The sequence below is a fragment of the Anser anser genome (genome assembly GCF_964211835.1).
Source record: "Anser anser genome assembly, chromosome: 10".
Taxonomy (NCBI): Eukaryota; Metazoa; Chordata; class Aves; order Anseriformes; family Anatidae; genus Anser; species Anser anser.
In genome coordinates, this window is record NC_139730.1 from 7329030 (window position 1) to 7343745 (window position 14716).

The 14716-nt window shown below is 50.8% G+C and overlaps 1 protein-coding gene across 9 annotated transcripts in view; it reads left to right on the forward strand.

The window, feature by feature from the left end:
* Positions 1–9735, forward strand: part of AKAP13 (A-kinase anchoring protein 13) — a 218535-nt gene extending 208800 nt beyond the window's left edge. For 5 of the 9 annotated variants that reach the window (XM_083850425.1, XM_083850430.1, XM_083850429.1 and 2 more), the window contains 4 exons: positions 621–671; positions 1066–1515; positions 3180–3492; positions 4319–9735. In XM_083850425.1, the coding sequence (XP_083706551.1) occupies positions 621–671; positions 1066–1515; positions 3180–3492; positions 4319–4368 (864 nt within the window). In that variant the 3' untranslated portion in view covers positions 4369–9735. The remainder of the gene's footprint in view (positions 1–620; positions 672–1065; positions 1516–3179; positions 3493–4318) is intronic. The other 4 variants (XM_083850427.1, XM_083850431.1, XM_083850428.1 and 1 more) reach the window with 2 other exon arrangements.
* Positions 9736–14716: the final 4981 nt, after the last annotated feature.

The window sequence follows — 14716 nt, forward strand, 5'->3', positions numbered from 1 at the left end:
GGATAGGGCATCACTCCAAAGTGGCTTGCTCTTGGCTCTGTGGTGATGCACAATGCGTTCGCGTTTATCTGTGTGTCTGCTGCGTAGCACGGTTTTCTTGTCTATTGACAGGGGGACTTTTACAGGTCAGCTGGGGTGGAAGAGGGCAAAAAGCACGCATTCATTTTAAGATTTTTTTCTTTGTCCACTCCTGGAAGTTATTTCCTTGAAATTTCAAAGCAAACGCCCAGGTTTCATCCCAATTCCTCTGTTTGTTAACGCTGTGGGAAGTGGTTCACAGAGACAAGCCAGGAGATCCCGTGAGGTCTGTGCAGTGTTTCTGCACGTTCCTTCCCCGTAGCTGGGTTGTTCAGTGACCGTGTGCTGGGCTGATGTCTAGGCCAGTGAGGACTGTAATGCCAGGCTCCTCTGAGAGGTGCCCAAGGGGGTACATTTGGGGCCAGGCTGTGTACCAGGGGATGATACAGTCGTTGCAAGTGAAGAGTGAGAAAAACGAGGGTGTAGAGGGACAGCCATGCAGCTTGTCAGGCTCACCAGTGGGTCACGGTGGAAAAGGAGGGTGCTTTACTCGTGCCCTGGCACCAAATGGGTCTAATAGCAACGCTTCTGTTTTCTTGCAGCAGGTTCTCCAAAGCATTACCAGCCTCCATAAGCTGCTCAGTGCTTTGCAGGTAGGCTGGCCGCTCATCCCGCTTCTGCATGCCATGTGCCCAAACTGCATCACACCAGGCAGTAACAGTGACTTGCGCTTCACCCCCGTCTCTCCTTCCCCTTCTCCTTTCACATCCATGCGGGGCCAAATACCCTGCAGTCGGCTCGCGTTCAGCCTCCTGGCACAGCAGTAGGAATTAGCTGCTCCCAGGCAAACCGGTGCTCACCTGAATTTGGGAAGCTGCCGGGGGAGGTTTAGATCTCGACCAGCAAAGCTGCCACCGCAGCATCCTCCAGCAGCCCATTGGCAGTGCTGAGCAGGGAATGTGGTGGAGAAAGACACAGTTCAGCAGCACCATGAGCTGCTCAGCGTGGAAAGGGCACTGCAGTCATGTCTCCCTCCTTCCCTCCTAGGGTGTCGTCCTGCAGCAAGACACCTACATCGAGGACCAGAAGCTGGCCCTGAGTGAGAGGGCCCTAACCCGAAGCTTCTTCCGCCCGACCTCGCTGCTGGAGCAGGAGAAGCAGCGCAACCTGGAGAAGCAGCGCCAGGAGCTCGCCAACCTGAAGAAGCAGCAGGCGCAGCACCAGGAGGAGAGGCGGAGGAGAGAGAAGGAGTGGGAAGCACGGGAGAACCAGCTGACGGAGCAGGAGGCCCAGCTGGCCCAGCGGGAGGAGCAGGTCCAGAGAGGGCGGCAGGACCTCGAGCGGGAGCGGGAGGAGCTGCAGGTGAAGAAAGCTTCCTACCAGCTCGACCTGGAGAGGCTTCGTACGGCTCAGAAGCAGCTGGAGAGGGAGAAGGCGCAGTTCAAGAGAGACATGGAGCGATTACCTCAAATGTGGTTGGAGACGGACCACAACCAGGTAAATGCTGCCAACAGGCAGGCTTCTGGGGGAGCTGCGCTCTGCAGGGAGCTCCCTGCCTGCCCTGCAGTAGCAATAGCCTGGCTCCAACCCAGACCTGGATACGTGGGGCCTGACGTTTAAAACTGGCTCTTTCCTTGCACACGATGGGCAGGGCTGTGTTTTGCCAAGGTATTGCCGCTGAGCTCTGCCCGCATCCTGGTGCCGCTGGTTGGCAGACGGCGGCAGGGAGGTGACTGGCGCCCGGGGAAGATGCACTGGGGCATGCAAGGTGTAGCCTTTCACATTCGCCCCCCGTGGGTTTGGCTTTGTGCAGCGTTGAGGCAGGTGAGAGTTCGTTCTCAGAAACAGCCCACGCGTTGCTGCCCACCTGCACCCTGCGGCTGCCTCGGAAGCCACTCGCATGGCCCTGTGGAGGACTGGTAACTGCACGGCAAGGCCTCGTTGTTTGCAGTTTGTGTGCTTATGTCAGTCCAAAAGTGTTCCAGGTATCTAGCAGAGAGATGGACATTGTCCCTGTGCTAAAAAGACCAGGCATTTGCAGTCTGGACATGACCCAGCAAGCAAAGGTCGCTTGCTCTGGTGCCGAGAGGCTTTTGGTATCTGACTGCCCAGCACGAAAAAGAAAAGCTCAGGCACAAATCCTGTTCTGTACTGTGCATTTTTTAGCACGGAGTTCACTTTTTATTACCGTGCAGCAATCTGACAGAGGAAAGCACGCATCAGTTTGCAAAACACAGGCTGCATTTGAACCTTGAGCCTGCTGTTGATCGTTTGTTTGTTTATAACTCGCTAATTTTGAATGCAATTTGCTTAGAGCTGTAGCGAAATTAGTTTGCAAACGCTGGATTGCGGAATGGAAATGATTTTGGGTGCCTGAATGGACTAATTGCGGAGCTCAGCAGTGAGCTCTGAAAAGCAAATCACCGGGGGAGCGCCTGCTCCCTCCCACCCCACCCAGATCAGGCCAGAAGCTCCCCGAGCACGCGGCGAGGCTGCCTCAGCATCAGGCGTACGGAGGCGTGCTGGGGGCACAGATGCTGTGGGAAAGGCCGAGAGGTAAAATCACTGAGGCCTGGCAGATCAAGGAAAGGAAGCACCTTCTCGAGGCGGGCATCTCGCTGACAGTTCAGAGCTATTAATAGCGGGTTTGGTGAGGCTTTGTGGAGCTGTTGTTTTGATCTTCCCTTTGAATGCGAGGGCTCAATTATACCCTGAGACAGACGTTAGAAAAAATCAGGAAAACGTTTTGCTTTCATCTTTTGCTTGGGAAGGCTTCCTTCGCCACACGCCTCGCCGGTGCTGCGCGCTGGCGTTCCCTGCCCGGAGAGGCACGCTCCCCCTTGGCCTCCTGCCACCGTCTGTGCGCGCGAAAAACGCCGGGTGAGTCTCGGTGTGGAGATCTTAGAGAATGTTTGCCCTTGGCTTGTTGACGCATAGCATAGTACACGTAGGAACAAAAGATACCGGAGCGTTACTCTTCGTATGCATCATTTCTTCGTCTTAAGCAGGAAGGGCTTCTTCTCTTACGGCTTTGCGTGTTAGGTGGTGTATGGGCTGGATGTTCACAAGAGCAAGCTGTGTTTTCAGAAATACCTCTCCTATCTGGACTCTCTGCTAGCTTCTTTCATACCCCAGTGAAACTCGTTTCTTTTCTTTTATAGGTGTCAAATACACATGAGAAACTTGCAAGAGTCTCCTCCCAGTCCAGCATTGAAGACTTCTCCAAGCAAAAGAGCCCTTCCCTTCCTAAACAAGGGCACTTTGATGCAGAACTGTCTGTCTCCCCCAAAAGGAACAGTCTTTCAAGGACACACAAAGAGAAAAGCACTTTCCATTTGCTTAGCACAACAAACCAGACTAACAAGGCAGCTGAGGAACAGCCCCAGATGCCTACCCGGCTCTTCAGTTTATCCAAACCAAAGGAGAAAAAGGAAAAGAAGAAAAAGGGCAGAGGACATCGCTCCCAACAAACTGGTGAGTGCCAGGAGGTCACAGATGTGTTTTCAGGGTCATTGAGCGGGCACTTCCCTCCTGCCAGAGAACTTCTGGAGGCCATCTCGCCTAAGCAGAGATGGTAACAGTGAGGGATGGAGAAGGTCAGATGTGATGAGTGAATTCTCAGCTTAAAGTGATCTCTATGGGCTTTTCTGCCTGCTCTGCAGCCCCTGGGGTTGTTAGAGGGACATGCTTGGCTCCCTTTTCCTTCCCTTCCTTGTCCTGTTCTGAGCAGATTCCACAAATGAGATCTTCCCTGTATTTTTCAGCTTGCTCTGCTTCTAGGAGGAGAATGTCCTGCTTCAGTGCATGTGCTTTCAGAAGCTGCTGCTGGGATGTTCCTGGCTGTTGCAGCCCCTCCAGCATTGCTGACAGTTTTAGCTCTCTTACAGTTTGTAAGCAATACCTGCAAACATTCTCGTGAACTCTCCCTTCCCCTGAGCTGGTCTACCATGTCTCTTGATCTGAAAATAAAAAGTTGTGTTTTTTTTTTTTTTTTTTTCCCCTGGCAGTCCCCTTAGGACTCAGTTCTGCACCCGAAACTTCTTGCCCACATGCAGCTTGATCTCACACTCTGAGATGACCAGCTGATCCATGTTAACTCACACAAGTTTTCCAACTTGTGCCTGGGAACATTTAACAATTCCAGGCTGTAATTTCACGATAGTTCCTTGGGAACTGGACACCTTTCAAGGCCCCTAGTGGATTGGGCAGAGAGCAGGGCTCCCCCGTGTCTGGAGTCCTGCTCTGCCTGCCGTACTGCTGTATTCCCATAGTGAATCCCACCTGTTTTCTTTTTCCACAGATTCTCACTCATCAGAAGCACCTCCAGAGGGCGAGGAGATCTTCTGCTGAGCGCGGATGGCACCACTGGTCACTCGCAGCTTTGGTACAGTGGACATCTCCCTGCCTACTCCACAGCACGCTGCTCGTGCCTGCATCTGACAAGCATCTGGAGGTTTTGAATAAAACAGGTTATGAAAGTTTATATGTGGTAGGAAAGGGCCTCTCTCCTCGGTTTTGCATGACCTCACGTTGCAGAGGCTGACCGCATGGCAAGTGGTACCATCTCCTTGTGCAAACCTCGCTTCCAATGGATTGGGCTGGATGGTTTCTGTCTGTTCACACTGCTGAAGGACGGGAGAACATAGCCTTAAGGGGTCTGTGCCTTCAAATTCCCCTTTTCTGGGGAAGGTAACCAAAACCAAGCATTTAGCAAAAGATTGGGACTTCACAAATGGTGCGTACACACTGGCATATATAGAGATACTGTACATATCCATCTCTGTATCTGTGTTTCCACTGGGATGTGCTCACAGTCTGTTCAGCCAAGCTTAGCTCGGCCCGTGGGGATGGATGATGACTTTCAGGGAGCGTGCAGATATTAAATATCTCGCCCTTACTGCTCCAACTGTAACACCATGGGCTCGCACGCCCCTCTTGTGCTCATGGAATGGACTGTTGGGTTTCAGAAAGGTACTGCACACCAGGGAGCAGTTACAGTGTGCAAAATGAAAATTCAAGGAACAAATAAAATTGGAGGTTTTTCCAAGAGCTTTCTATGGGGCAGAGGAGTTAAATGTCACACTGTTTCCAGAATCAAGTAGAACATCTTTGGGTGTATTTAAAACAATGCAGAAAAGAGAAATTTGGGAGGCTTGTAAGGCAACCCCGGGAAGCCAGAGCAGGTAGTGGTCAAGTGGGAACAACTCTAAGAAACTTTTTTTAAGCAGTCTCTTTGAGCTACTGCTTCCCATCTCCTACGTAATGGTTTATTTGTTTTGCTGGGATATATTTCTCCAGTTGTATTTGACATCCCTTCATTACAAGCCTGATGACTTACTGGAGAGATGGCTGGAAGTCTACTTTTAGGGACCTTTGTTCTGTTATTTGTATTTTTCTTCCCCTGCTCTTTACATTACCACGAGGCTTATGTTTCTCTGGATTTTGTCAGCTTCTCCGGCTTGTTTCTAAGGCAGAACGACAACAATTTCGGAGCACTTCAGTGAGATGTCACAGGTCAGGGGGCTGAGTGCTGTGAGCAGAGTGAACTCTGAAGAGGCAGCTCTTAGTTCCTCTGCCTGTACGATACCGTGCACTTACTAACTATTTCTGGGGAGAAAAATATATTCTGGTGAACAAAAACATTGTGTGATGGGTCCAAAGGCCCAGTGTGCCTTTTCCAGGTCCGTTTCTGTTGCTGTGTGGTCTGTGGTGGACGAGTCCATGTCTGTGTCACCATCAGCAGAAGGGGAAGGTTCAAGGATGGCTCTCGATGTGCTGACCGAGAGATGTTTATACAGCTGGGGAGTACAGTGATGTATCCAGCAGGGGAAGAGAAATGCAGCAAGCCAATTTTTTTTTCCCCCTAATTATTGTTCTTCCAAACCCTCTCAGGGGAATCAGCCTGGTGGATTTGTAAATGGTTATTAGACTCGATCAGCTTCAAAATGATTCAAGGGTTTGCTCAGAGTTCAAAGCTGTCAAGTGCATTTCCTTTCCTACTAGTTTTTCTTTAAAGAAAAATAATAATTCTTTAGTTGCACTATTGTTTGATTTCAACTTGCTCTTTAGCTTCTCACAAGCTAGTAACACGCAGCAATTTTCAGAGTTCAGTGCTAATGAGTATCGGCAGTGTCGATGGTGAGGTGGATGCTTAGACTGGTCTGTCTTGGTCAGTGCAGGAATCCTAAGCCGCCTGCTTGCTTTTGAAGCTCTCTAAACTATTAAGATGAAAAAAAAAAGGAAAAAAAAAAAAAGGAAGAAAGGAAAAAGGGTTGAGATTTATTGATTTATTTTTATTTTGCTTTTTTAATGTTATTTGGTGCTTGTTCTTACTTGCAAGCAGGGCTTGCAAAAATATTTATCTTTCTGTTTATTTGAAAGAGTTCTTTTTTTAAAAGAAGTTTACTTGGTTTTATTTTTTATTTTTTTTAATTTTGCTTTTGTTTGGAGAGGGTGGTTTGTTTGGTTTTTTTTTCTTCTTCCCTTTTTTTGTTTGGTTTGGTTGGTGGGTTGTTTTTTTGTTTTGTTTTATTATTGTTTCCTTACCAAGAGATTGGTAAACCCAATATCTCCCTGGTTCCTATAAAAACAGGGTTTGGGCAGTGCTGCTTAGCAGCCTATGCCACGTCCAGAGTTACACAATTTCAACTGAGAGCTTTCTTTAAGGCAGAACATCTTTGGGCCAGAAAAGTCTGGAAAGAGAAGCGGTGACTTCAGACAGGACTCCTCCTATCAGTTAGTTCCCTTGTCTAAATATTTTCCTTAGGTTTGCTTCTTGGAGGCAAAGGGAGAGCAAAGCACAGCCTCCTGTGGTGGTGCAAGGCTCCGGTCGATGTCCGGGCAGATCCAGGCAGCTCTTCTCGACCAGGAGGGAGCCACGCGCTGGCGTTGCGGTGGTTTCTTCTCAACAAGAAGAGCACCCGTGTAACCGGACGACTTCTGTCCCGCTATTCGTGTGTCTGTGCAAATGCATGTGCCAAGCTGAAATTTTTGGAAACCAAACCAGTGCATGGCTCATCCTCTGTTGTATAAACAGAGATCAGGTCCCTGGTATTTCTGAACGTTCCCTGGAGTCTGTTACAGCCTTTGCCACTATGAGCTTTTCTTTTCTTCCCGCTGTCCTTTCCCCAGCACATCCTGAAGTCGCAGTGCAGGGGCACGTCCCTTGGCTCTGAGAAGAGCATGAACAGGGACACGCAGGGCCAAGTCTCTGCCTGCTCTGACCATCTTTTCTGACCTGTGCAAACCAAAATGAGCATCCAGTGAAAATAATATTTGCTATATGATCTCCTAAGGTCCCCATGGTTCCTTGTTGGAAACCACAGGCTTGAATCAGGACATACTGATGGGAAATATTGCATATCAAAGCTGTTTGTGTCTTCAATTCTGGTGGGCAGGCCTTTGTCCCTCGAGGATGTACATCGCTGTATGATTCACTGGTTTTGGAATGAAGCCTTTACTCCCACACTGCTTCCTCCTTCTTTCACCTTTAGGAAGGTGAGGGCTTGTTTTTATCTCCTTAGCCTTTTCTTTCTCAGGTTTTCTTTGGAAAGGCTTGGCATCGGTTTCCCAAGTCAGATTCCCACTCTGATCCCTGCAGGTTGCCTAAGGTTGTCTGCTAGGCCGCGGTCCCAGTTTTGCAACACCAAAGCCTTTCCTTTTCCTGGCCTTACAAGTGCATTTGCTTCGGTTCCACACTTGGCATCCATCCTACAGTTGTTGAAAGCGTATCATTTCCTCACGCCGTGTCTCGTTCCCAGAGCTGGTCCCTTGATCCCACTCAGAGAACCCAAACCCTGTAATTCCTTCATGGGTTTGCCGGGACAAGAACAGGTTCCAGAACGTCTCAGATGAAGTACCAAGCGGTCAGTGTGAGCTGGGAGTGCCAGGGGACCCCGGAGGTTAGGGAGCAGCCGTAGCAAAGGGTGTGAGCCTCGGTGGAGTTGCGTGGGGTTGGCCTTAGCTTCCTTTAAGCGACGTGATCATCTCAGCCTGTAACTCTTAGGTCAGTGTGATGCCTTAAAGCACTTTAAATGGAACTGGTCAAGTCACTTTTCATTTTGGTTACGTGGAGACAATCAGCTGTGTAATTGCCCCCACTCCGCATCCCCAGGGAAGTCCGAGCTGCAGGTAGGCAAGTTCCTGGGCTGGCTTGGCGTTACCCCGGGAGGGGAGGGAGGGGCGAGCATTTTGTATTAGTTTTAGACCAAAGTGGGCACGGATACAACTCCAGTCCCACTGCAGGCAGGATGAGCCCTTTCCCCATGGGGAGAACCCAGCAGTCATTTACTCACAAAGCCCTCCAGGCCTTCCCACCTCCCAGCAGGGCATTTAGGAGAGCAGGCAGGGGCAGGACCAGAGCGACTGGCTTCTGGTGGCCTGGTGTAGCCCCCTGGGAGAGCCCACGCCACCACCAGCACCTTCCTTCTCTTCACCCCTGGAGTTTGACCACTGCTGCGAAGCACAGCGATGCCGTTAGCTGGAGCGGATTCCTACTGCCTTTCAAAGGCGAGAGCACCTGTAGAGTCCAATCATCCTTGCGCCTTCCTTGCTGCATTAGGGTATCGCAGAGCTGTTGCTCAAACACCCAAATCCAGTCCTTCCAAATCTCACCGGGTCAGAAGAGGTTCATCAGGTGCCAAATGCCAAGGAAGTGATTGATGTAGGCTGTCTGTAGCACGGACCAAGGGAGGACTGGGCAGGGGGCACAAGAGAGAGTATCTGCTTAAATCCCACAAAACATTCCTTGTTAACCAGAACTCTGGAAATTATTCTGCCTGCTGGCCAGGTTTGGGAATTTAACATAATTTAAGGCACCCTTTAAAATAATATTAAGAAAGAAAACTTCCCGTACTGCTCCTGACTCTTGCTTCGTTTGTCAGAAGGGGCAGCAATCAGCCACGATCCATTCTTGATCTGTTGACGCAGCTAAGTTTTAAAGGTAGGCAAGCTGAACTGGCCAAATCTCATACACCTCTTGCTCTCGAGTCATGGGAAGCATAACGCTGGCTCCCTTCCCACCTGCATTTTGAGGGCTCGGTGCCCTTTTCTTTCCACGTGCATTTCACTGACACTGATGCTTTGCCCAAATATATTCTGCTTCCATCGCTTGGGGGGAGGGGGGGACAGGATGACATCCACTGCTTTGCATACAGCTGTGAGCTTTGTATGTATTTAAGCTGTCTATAGGTATCGATCATTTCCATGCTCTAAAGTATTTTACTATTTTCTTTATTGATAGTAAACACTGACTCAGAAAACTCTTTATGTCCAGTTCAGTTCGCCTATGGTTAAAGTTTAGCCTGGTGTTTATTTTGTACTAATACGGAATGCACTTGAGTAATTCCCAGTGAGGAGGTGTATTATAATAACCTGATATACCTCTGCCTTCGGTTTGTTTCTTAAAAAAAAAACAAACAAATAAATAATGCTTTGCATTTTCATGTTGAACCCATAAAAAAAAAAAAGTTGGAAAAAAAAAAAGTTGAAAAAAAAAAGATTTTTTTAAAAAGAGGGTAAAACCTAATTGCTGTATGTTAATTTGTAATTATGTAAAAAGTGAGCAGGTTATTGACTGTAAAATTCTTCGGTTTTTCTGTAACTTGCCAGAAACCATTAGGGTTTGTAACAAGCTTTTATTTATCTTCCTTTTTAGTTATCAGCATCAACCTCTTGTAAAGTCATTTTTCCTCTAAATAAATTTGATTTTAAGTCTGAGTTTTCTGCCCGATTCATTTCCACACCTTTGGTATTTCTGCTGTTGACTTTGTCGCATCGAGGGTGAAGGAATAGATGTCACCCTGCCTGCAATCAAATGTTTGCATTGCTTTTATCACCGGGGTTCCAGCGGGCACCCATTGCACTCTTTAACTTACTTTCCTTCTCTTAGAAGATTTACATTTTGCTGAAGGGCATGTGGCCATGACGGCATTCAGCTCCTGGTTTTCTCCCCCACAGAGGGCTTTTCATCCTTTTAACGAGAGGAGGAAGTGTAACAGCCATTATCTCAGCCACTTCAGCTCCAAAGCAGGCTCCTAGCACCGAGATAAATGGCAGTCTGGTGGCTGCGTGCGCTATCTGACGGCGTACAGTTCCTGTCACCCACTGAAACTGCTGCGTGTCCTAGCCGAAACCTGGACAGCTCAGGTTCCAGGAGGTTTTATCTCATCCGGCTGAGAACTGGAGATGCTCCATCACACTGGGGGGGTGGAGGCGGGACTGATGCGTTGTTCTTCAGATATTTCCCCTTCCCCTGGCGGAGGAGGCCCAGCAGAAATGCTGCAGCAGGAAAGGGGATGCTTGAGGAGATGAGATACACTGAGCAAAGCCTTCAGGGCTTTTCTATGAGCACTCTGGGTGGTGCTGGGCTGTTTCTTACCAGGAGCTAGCAAATGCCAGCGCCCCTGCAGTGCCCCATTTCCCAGCAGTGTGCTGCACGTGTTTTTCCCTCCACCTCCCGTCAGTGTCACACGCTGGTTTTAAAACCTGCACCGTGTCAGTGACCCCGAGCGTGCCCGCTGTCACGAAGCACTCGCTGGAGACGGGCAGCTCCCTGGGCGTGGGGCGGGAGATGAAAGGGCTCCTGTATCTCCATGGCTGTTCACCGCTCCTCATTTTATTGGCGTTCCCATTCATCCCCGCTCACCCATTTACCAAAGCAAATAAATGCTTTCGCCACCATGATGGTGTTTAAAGAGAGCTTTCTCCTGTGGGCCCTCTCTGCTCCACGCATTGGGTGCCCCCAGAAACTGCCTCTGGGGAGCATGGGGTGCTGCGGGGGCATGGGCCTCAGGGAAGGCGTTATCCCAAACCCTTGCGTTGCAGTAAATGCAGCAGCACTGCTGTACCGGGCTGCTGCTATACCACAGGCATCGCTCACAGGAGGAGGCAAACTGCCTCTGCAGAGCAGGGGATGGAGGCTCCCGCCTCTCCCGGCCACCTATGTGTGGCAATGTGAACAGCCCAAGCCAGCTGTCCGCAATTTCACCCCTTGTCCATGCTCCGAGCCATTACAGTATGGCTAAGGTGCTGGGACTGATGTTCTCCCCAAGCCACATGGGTCACCTATTTCAGATGATCCCAAAGCAGCAGTGAGGTGTGTCTGAGCATCCCAGTTCCCGTGGGCTTGCCCAGCCCCATAGCGCGCAAGGGTAGAGCAAAAGCCCACCAGACCCCTGCGTGGCCACATCGTGGGTCATCTGCACACGGCTGCGTTGCCACTGGTGCTTCCACCTGGAAGGGCTCCTTACACTTTGGGAGGGCTTCAAAAAAAAGCACTTTGATAGCCATGGGACAGAAATATGGTTTACTGCCACCTCTTTATTTGGCATCATCCACCTTTTCCCCCTTTGCTGCCCTTGCTGAGTTCTGTCCTGGTGCTGGCTCCACAGTGAGAAATCGGAGGTCCGGGAGGACACGGGTGTAAGCTGGGCTGGGGCTTGCAGACAGGCTTGTCATTCACAGAGGCTTTATTAAGAGAAGGCAAGGCAAAACCCTAATTAGTTCAGTGAGCGAGCTGCCTTGTGATCAGCTGCAAGGTGAATGGCGAAGGGATGAGTTGGCTTTTCCATAGAAGGCACCTGGGTTTGTGAATTAGTTAGAGGGAGGGTAAACGCTGCAACGTGTTGATTTGTTTAGGGCTGGAACAAGTTTAAATTAAGGGGAGGCTAATATTTGACACTAGCTACTGATACAAGAGATGTCACCTTGACCTTTTTAATGTTTAATCTACACAGGCAAGGTTAAATAACGCAGGCTGGAGCGATACAGCTGCTGAGAGCTGAGCACGGATGAAGCCTTGCTGACCGTGGGTGCCAGTGCCCATTCCTGTGCTGGATGTGACTGTGTGATGAACACAGGAGTATGTGGATCAAAAGGAGCATAAATAAATGGGATTCCCTCAGACCATTTTCTTATTTCTGCCATGGCAGGGGCTTTGATTTTTGCAGTAGGGAAGGGTCCCTTGCCTCGTTCTGTCTCTCCCGTCTCCTCACCATGACATTCCCATGCTGGTCTGGGAACCTTCTTCTAGCACTGAGGCTCCTGTTTTGGGTCAATAACTTGTTCGGTGAGGCTATAGAGAAACAGCAACCATCGCTTTTGGCTAGAGGACATCCTGGAGGTCCCCAGCAGGGACGGTGCCAGGCTTCCTGCTCCCCAGCAGGGCAGAGCTGAGGCCCAGGAGGGTCTCCGGAGGGGGTTCATTTAAGTCCCTTTGCACTCCCATGGCTGTGCCTTGCAGAAATATTCCAGCCAGCACTTCCCAGTCCCCCCGACCTCCCGCTGCAGCCTGGCATCTCCCAGGGCTCAGCATCTCCAGATGCTCTTTGTTTCCCCTCTTTCTTTCACGAAAGAGCCGATTCCCACCAGCTGCATCTTTCCAGCCAAGCTGGCAAAAGTAATTAGGCAGGGGTGTAATTAGAGCCGAGCAGGAGCAGTGAGTCATTAGCAGAGTCCTGTGGGAAACCCCAAGGAGCCCAGGAGGGCACCGGCCCCATGGGGAGAAACGGGGGCAGAGGAGGGGGCCGGCTTTGGAAGCGTCCCCCTGCCTGTCTGTGTCTGCGATGCCTGCAGACGGTGCCCCAGAAGAGGGCAGTTGGGGCAGGTGCTGTGCGGGGACTGGGTGTCAGCACTTCGCTGCGCCTTCCTAAACCATGCCCCGGCTGAAAGTGCCAACAGTTTTCTAAGGAGCACAAACTGTGCTGTGCCCGCACGGCCCCGGAGCGCTTCCCGAAACAGCCAGCACTTCAAAACCACACATGATGTGATCTCTGAGCTCCCCAGGGGGATGGCAGGAGTGTAAAGACACGTCGGATAGCCAGGATCCGTCCTCTTTGATCCTTACCCCACCAGCATTTGGAAGAGGGGACCACAGGCGTACAGAGGGGTCCTTGTGTGGGACGCAGCCATCGGAGGTGCAGCGAGCACCGGGGAGAGGGAAGTGAGCTGTCCGGGCACCGACAGCGTGAAAGCTGGGCTTTCTTCCACGTAATTGGATTTGTTATTCAGCTGAGAAGCGCTGAATGGGTTGGGTGGGCGCTGAGCTCACCATTTCAGCGAGGAAGTCCGCGAGGAACGATAAAGTAGGTCACACTGCTGCGAGCAGCGCTGATGGCTCTGCGCAACTGTCGATGACATTAAATAAGGAGGTGGTGAAACGGAAAGAAAAGGGAGATTGTAAGGGAGGAAGAAAAAAATTAACTCAGCCTCCGTTATTCCCTCACACCAGGAGCCCCGCTGCAGGTCTCGTGCTCTGCACCAGAGCAAGAGGGATTCAGCCCAGCTGAAAATCCCCGGTTGGTTGCGGGGAGCTGGTGGCAATGGTTCCTCCTGCCCTTGGAAACATCTGCATTTCCTGGGATGGCCAGAGCCAGCCTCTGTATGGCTGCGGGGCCGCCTCAGACACCGGACGTATTAAATCACCAGCTACTCTGCGTTTAATTGACTCCAGTGAAAAAGGGCGAATGAGCTCGGCTGAGAATTCCCTGCAGGGCTTCGTTGCACAATAGCATTATTTCAAGGGCAGCTGGGGTCAAGCTGGGCAAATGCATATTTAAAGCGCAACAAGGCACTTTGAGTTTCATTTAAATAAGAGAGGTGCCTCAGCCTTTTGCCTCCGGAGAGGTCCAGCGTGGTCGGTGCTTGGGGACGGAGGTCCGAGACGTGGGGCAGGGGCCTGGGAGGGGTCTGGTCCCAAGAGCTGCCTGACCATCTCCCGGCCCTTCCCTCAGCTCTCCTCAGAAATGCTTCAGGAGCCCAGTCCCAGCTCCAGACTGGGGAAGAGTGGGGCTGAAAGGATGCCGAGCAAGGGCAGGGTCCTGGGGCACGTCTGAGCTCCTGAACCCCAGCAGCGAGGGCTGGCCGTGCCATCGGGCACTTCCCTGGGAGTGCACAGCCCCACAGACCCACCCTCCAAGGCTTTCCCCCACGCGCTCCCAAACCAAGCTGAGCTTGACATGTTGAGAAGCCAAAAAACTCTTTAAAAAAATTTAAACAAACAAACAAAAAAAAACCAATTCTACATTTCTTCCCCTGTCCCTCCCGGTTAAAATCCTGACCGGAGCTGGCCGCAGCTCTGCTCTGCTCCATCCGCCTCCGTCTCCCACTCCCCTCACCCTGGTGCAGCTAACTGAGAAAGCTTTGTATTTTGCATCGCATTTAATTCCTTAGCAACAGGTTGCTGCTGTCACAGCAGCTGCTGATTGCTTTTGAATTGTCTTTCGGGCAAGCTCCAGAATAAACACAAAAGAGCACGCCTTTGCATGGCTCATATCAAAGCCAGCCTGTCAAAAAGCCTCCGAGCCGGTATTTAAAGTCCCAGGGTCCTGTGTGAAACCTGCATCAACAGAACTGAAAGGGATTTTATTCACGCACTCCCTCTCTCCCTATTTTTCATCCTCCTGCTCATCCAGCAGTAATTTCTAGGCCCTGAATTGGTTTCTCAAAGGGCTCCTGAATGAGCTTTTGCTATGGGGCCTCGCGCCCAGCTCTGCCCAGCTCACGTCCGCTCCCCAGCCTGCTCCAGGGGCACGGGGACACCTTCCCGGCCTCTTCTACAGCTACAAAACTCAGGCTCCAAACCCCTTTGAGCCTCTGTGCATAATTCCCATGGGGTGCTTTGCATCCCCTGCTAGTATCAGTAGGCAAACACAACAGTGCGGGATCATCCTGCTCTGTCTGGTGCTGCTACGTGCCAGCA